Below are 5,691 nucleotides of genomic sequence, written 5' to 3' on the forward strand. Positions count from 1 at the left end.
CGCGCGTGCTGACGCTGCAGATCAGCGTGCGTACGCTGCTGCAGCTGCTGGTGTTTGCGATGCTGCTCTACCAGCACTGCACCTGGCAACGCCTGTGCGTGCTGGTCGCAGGCGGCGTCGCGCTGTGGGTGACGTCATCTTGGACGCCCCTGCGCCAGTTCATCACGTCGCTCCTGGTCCCGCCGCCGCCGCGGCAGCACCACCAGCACCCGGCACAGCAGCAGCAGCAGCAGGAGCAGCAGGAGCAGCAGCAGGAGCAGCAGGATGCCGCAGCGCAGCAGGACGCCGGCGGCGACGCGGCGGAGCCTCCCGCGAGGCCGGCGCAGGAGCAGCAGCCGCGCGACCCGCCGCAGGCCGAGCCGCGGCAGCAGGAGCAGCCGGCGCCGCCGGCGCCAGCGGACGCCGCGGGCCCCGCGGCCCATGCTGCCCCTGCGGCCCTGCAGCAGGGCGTGCTCCGAGAGATTCTGACTGTGCTGGTGGGTTTTGTGACGTCGCTACTGCCGGGCTTCAACATGAATGCAGAGGATGCGGCTGTCTTCGCCGCCGCACAGGAGATGATGGCTCGCGAGGCAGCCGCTGCGGCTGCCGCGGCGGGGCCGGGCGCGCCGCAGCGGCGGCGGCAGGCGGCGGACGGTGGGGAGGAGCGCGAGTGACGCCGGGAGGGGCGCGGCTGCAGAGCTTTGGCTGCCGCAAGGGCCAGCTGGTTGGAGGGGTTGGCAGTAGTTGATAGGAAGCACTGTCATGTTTCTTTTGAGCGTGGCGCGTGGTGCGTGGTCCGCCCGCCACCACCATGTCAAGATGACTGCCTGACGAGCTTAGGTCTAGGGCCCATTTCCCGCTCTTGAAACTTTTCCGGCGCCTGATCAAACCAGGCGCCTGTCCCGTCGGGCCCTGGGCTCAAATCAGACTTGAATCTTTGCCGACACTGCGCAGCGGGTGGCAAAGCCCCACCTGCTTGGTGCAACAAGCCCCTGCGCTTGTCGACCATCCCCTTGCAAGCGGCGTATCGTGCCTGCTTTGGGGTTGGCATCTGCAATTGATTGATTTGTTGTGACCGATTTACCAGCCTGGGAGCCTGGTTGCCTGGCGGTACCTCAGTACCACATGGGCTGCACACATGCATCCAAATTGAACTTTGTAGGGAGTGGTAACATTCAACTAAGGTAATGGATGTGCTCTGAATGAGTGTGAGTGCCAAAACTGACAGGGTTTCTCTGCGGGCATGGCACTCTGACCCAGGGCATGCGCACGCGTTTGCCCGCACATGCACACCGCGTGCTGCGTACACGTCATAAAAGCATCAACATGTATACAAGGTTTCACAAGTCGCACCCTCAAAGCCAGTCAGGATGTTGCAGTACAGTGCCAGTGACACACAACAGTCACCACCCAGGCACCACCACCACGCTCTCAAGGTGCCGTGACAGCCCCACGTCGGCCCTTTTGCCGGTTGTGTGTGTCACAAGTCCTACAAAACATCACGAACCATGGGGTGAGGCGGTGGCAAAGCGTTGTGCCGGCCGACGGCTGCTGCGCAGGGGACAGCTTTGCCGCTTTGTCATGTTCAAAGTTGTAGCAGTATGTTTTTCAAGCATGCAGATGGAGCCTCAGAGCCAGAACACCAGCTACATTTGGGGTGTGCAGTCTGCAGTGGTGCTGTAGCGCCATTCCAAGCAATCTCGAAAGAGTTTTTAGATCAAAACAGCCATGGGAGACGAGCAGGGCTGCGGGGGTGCTACAGCAGGCTCGCCGTTCGCCACGCTAGGTATTGCAGCAGCGCGAGCGGCACCTGATCTGCGCTGCTGCGCCACGACCCCCGCAGCAAGACGCGTGGTATGGGCGCGGGGCGCAAGCTGCAGATCCACAGGCGCAACCAGCGGTGGGCGGACAAGGACTTCAAGAAGAGCCACCTGGGCAGCGAGTGGAAGAAGCCGTTCGCTGGCGCGTCGCACGCCAAGGGCATCGTCTTGGAGAAGATGTGAGCGGCGGGGCGGGGCCGGACGCGGCCCTCGTGGCCCGGCAGCAGGGCGCTGCCGCGAGGCCGCTGCGGCTGCGGTGCCTGGGCTGCCGCCGCAGTGCGTGCGTGCCAGCGGCTGCCTACTCATCGTCGAGGGTGAAGCAGCTTCTGCGGGACCCACGGAGCCCCACGCCCGTTTCTCGTCCCCGCCCCCGTCCCCGCAGCGGCATCGAGGCCAAGCAGCCCAACTCGGCCATCCGCAAGTGCGCGCGCGTGCAGCTGATCAAGAACGGCAAGAAGATCGCAGCCTTTGTGCCCATGGACGGCTGCCTGAACTTCATCGAGGAGAACGTGAGCCACCAGGGCCCGCCGCGCGTCAGCGGCGGAGCGGGCGGAGCGGGCGGAGCAGGCGGAGCGGGCGGAGCGGGGGCGGGAGGGGGGAGGGGCTGTCATTACCCCCAGTCCAGCGGTGGAGGGAGGGCAGGGGCCGGCTCGCAGAGGCAGAGCGGCCGCCGCAAGGGGGCGGGAATGCTGAGCAGCCGGAGGATTTTTTGGTGTGGTTGGAAGCACAGCTGCGAGGCCGGCACACGTCGTGCGGCGGCAGGGCAAACGGCAGCACCCGCGCGGAGGGGGAAAGGAGGGCAGCGCCGGATGCCCGGCCCAGCCCGGCTTGGCCCGGCGGCGCGGGCAGCTGCCGCGCAGCCGCCCGACCCGCTCGCCCCTCCTCAAATCTTCCCCCTCTGCCCCGCCGCCCCACGCAGGACGAGGTGCTCATCGCCGGGTTCGGCCGCCGCGGCCACGCTGTCGGCGATATCCCCGGTGTGCGCTTCAAGGTGCGCCGACGGGCGCGTTCGCGCGCCCTCTCGCCCCCCCGCTGCCCCTGCCGCGCCCTCGAAAAACGGGCAGGTCGGGATGCGAGGCCGCAATCACAGGCGCGGCCGGCAGCGCTCTGCCGAAGGCGTGTGTTGCATGAGGCAGTTGGGATCGCAGGGCTTCCACCGAAACCGCGGCAGCTCGCCGGGTGATGCATCTTGGCATGCCGACTGACGTCACATCGCCTCTTCAACAATGCAAGGTGGTAAAGGTGGCGGGTGTGTCGCTGCTGGCTCTGTTCAAGAGCAAGAAGGAGAAGCCGCGGTCGTGAGGCGCGTGCGGCGGCGGTGCGGGGCGCGCGCACGTGTGCACATGCGCAGCGAGCTCGGCGCCGAAAGCAGCAGCAGCAGCAGCAGCCAGTGGGCGCGCGTGGGTGGGGCGTTCGAGCAGGCCGCGCGCCGCGCGGCGACAGCGCAGGGTTGGTGTTGGGGTGCCAGCCCTGGGCTGACAGGCAGGATACAACTGTCGTTGTAATGGAACCCTGGAACGCCGTTGCGAGCACCCGCAGGAAATAGCAGTGGTGTCAGAGACGGTGGTAGAGAAAGCGGTGGGGCGTGCATGAGAGCCACCACAGCCGGGTGCAGATCATCACAGCCTGGGGGCTTGGAGCTCGTTATAGGACAGGCAGGCTGACGGGATTTCGCCTCAAGAATTTCACCAGCTGCGGTATGGAAGCGGGTCGTGCAGGTGCCGTTGACCGTGTCACATGAGACGATATCATCGGCCTGGCTTGTCACGGCCCTCGCCTGGCTTGTGAGGGCCCTCAGTTGTGCCTGCGCTTCAATCACTCTGTGATGCCTCATCCCTGACAAATTTTCGTTGACAAGCCACCACTTTCGTCACTGCAAATGAGAGCCATTGGTGCAGAAGTCGTAGATGCGCAAGCCTCAGATCGTCCAAGCCCCCAGTCAAAACGAGTCAACCAACCAGATCAGACAGTCTCCAAAGCAACTCTCCTCCGCGTAGCTGGGCTTTCGATGGTGAAGCTTAGCGCTTGATTTGATATTCTCTGACGATTCTCTTAATTCGAGCGGAAAACGAGTGATCTTCGGGGGCCTTTCATCATAACTTCGCGCTTACAGGGTTATTTAGCCAGACGAAATGGACGTCAAGCCAAGGCGAGTGCTCAGAAGCAGGCATTTCTGGTTCAGCTCAGCAGCGCGCCTGATACACCGCACATCTTGTGCATGCTGCTGCGCGCGCATCGATGACTGCCGCCCCCACGGTCCACAGGCGCACGACCACAATAACAGCCAGTCTGCAGCAAGAGACGGCTGCCATGGAGGTGAGCAAAGCATATTGACCCTTCCCCGGGTACGGGTGACCGCACCGCGCACTGCGGACGGTGCAGCCACCGCCGGCTGGCCTCACTGCACCCTGCCATGGCACAATGATTGCCTGACGATGCAGGACCGGCTGGCGCAGCTCAAGGCGGCCATGGCAAAGGAGCGGGAGAAGCGGCAGGCGCTCATGTGAGCGTCCACTTTGCTTGCGTGGGACGCAGATGCTTGCCAAGCTGCCTGCATTGGTGACCCTTCCCCCCCACTCTTTGGCTGATGACTCTGGCACGCACACACCACAGCACGCTCAATCTCAACATGTTCAAAACACCTTGCGCAGGGCCGGGAGGGTCACGGCTGCCGATGGGCAGCCTGCGTCCCTCTGGCGCAACGGTACGGCAGCGGCCCCGCTCAAGCCGACCCGAGCCACAATCAAGAATGGCGCGCCACCGCCCTTTCGCCAGCAGGAAGCGCCGCCCGGGTGCACCAATGCTGCCGCTCGGACTGCAACGCGGCGTGCCTCACAGCAGCAGGGGGTGCCAGCAGGGGGCGCGGCGGCGGGCCCCGGCACCGGCGCAGCGGGCCCACGCGCGGCGTACAGTGCATCTTTTGCGTCTTTTGCAAGGCCGCACAACCCGCAACACCCGGCACCCAGTGGCGAAGCTGCATCCACACCGCCAGCAGGGCAGCGCACGAGCAGTAGGTCATCCAGCAGCGGCAGCGGAAGCCGAGGCGGCAGCGCTGTGTCTGGGGACCATCAACTCAAGCCACAGCCGCCGCTGAGGCCGGCGCCGCCAGATGAGATATGCCCTGCACAGCGGCAGGCGCCTCGGCGGCGAGAGTACCAGCAGCAGCAGCAGCAGCAGCAGCAGCAGCAGCAGCAGCAGCAGCAGCAGCAGCAGCAGCAGCAGCAGCAGCAGCAGCAGCAGCAGCAGCAGCAGCAGCAGCAGCAGCAGCAGCAGCAGCAGCAGCAAGACAGTGACCCGGGACTCGTCCCACATCGGCCGGCCCCAGCACAAACTCAACGCCAACCCAACCCAGGCGGGTCCGAGCGGCCTGCCCAGGAGCGCGACGGCGGCGCGCTTCTGGATGGCGCATTTGATGAGAGGGAGGGGCGCCTGTCATTCCTGGAGGCTCTGCAGGAATGGAGGAGCGGGGGTACCACAGCCTGTGCTGCAGGTGCAGCAGCCCCGGGCCCAGGTACTGGGGGCGGCCCCACTGCTGCACACCCCGATGGCGGTGGCGCCCAGCGCCACTGTGCCCAGCCGGCGCCTGCGCCCGCGCCTGCGGCAGCTGATGTGCAGACAGACTGTCCTGCAGCTGCGCGGCCACTTGCAGTGCGCCGCCCGTCGTCGTCCTCCTCGTCGCGTGTGCCTGTGACGCTCGGGCCTGACGCCCAGCCCATTTTGGCTGCAGGCAGCAGCGATGCACAGCAACAGCAGCAGCAACAGCAGCAGCAACAGCAGCAGCAACAGCAGCAGAGCATGGGCGTGGCAACGTCGTACTTTGCACGGTTGGCCCTGGCGAGCCGCGGCATCGGCGGTGGTAGCGGCGGCGCCGGAGGTGACACCTGTCCAGAGG

General features: G+C 65.6%; 2 protein-coding genes across 2 annotated transcripts; both read left to right on the forward strand.

The window, feature by feature from the left end:
• Positions 1-59: 59 nt before the first annotated feature.
• Positions 60-653, forward strand: MNEG_9384 (hypothetical protein; the record flags this gene model as incomplete). The annotated part of the gene is made up of 1 exon (XM_014042141.1): positions 60-653. One exon carries the CDS (start codon positions 60-62, stop codon positions 651-653), a length of 594 nt encoding a protein of 197 aa, XP_013897595.1.
• Positions 654-1,835: 1,182 nt separating this feature from the next.
• Positions 1,836-3,101, forward strand: MNEG_9385 (40S ribosomal protein S23; the record flags this gene model as incomplete). Its single annotated transcript, XM_014042142.1, has 4 exons — positions 1,836-1,978; positions 2,182-2,308; positions 2,719-2,790; positions 3,033-3,101. 4 exons carry the CDS (start codon positions 1,836-1,838, stop codon positions 3,099-3,101), a joined length of 411 nt encoding a protein of 136 aa, XP_013897596.1.
• Between the last annotated feature and the right edge of the window lie 2,590 nt (positions 3,102-5,691).

The sequence above is a fragment of the Monoraphidium neglectum genome (assembly GCF_000611645.1).
Source record: "Monoraphidium neglectum strain SAG 48.87 unplaced genomic scaffold scaffold01917, whole genome shotgun sequence".
NCBI classification, from domain to species: Eukaryota; Viridiplantae; Chlorophyta; class Chlorophyceae; order Sphaeropleales; family Selenastraceae; genus Monoraphidium; species Monoraphidium neglectum.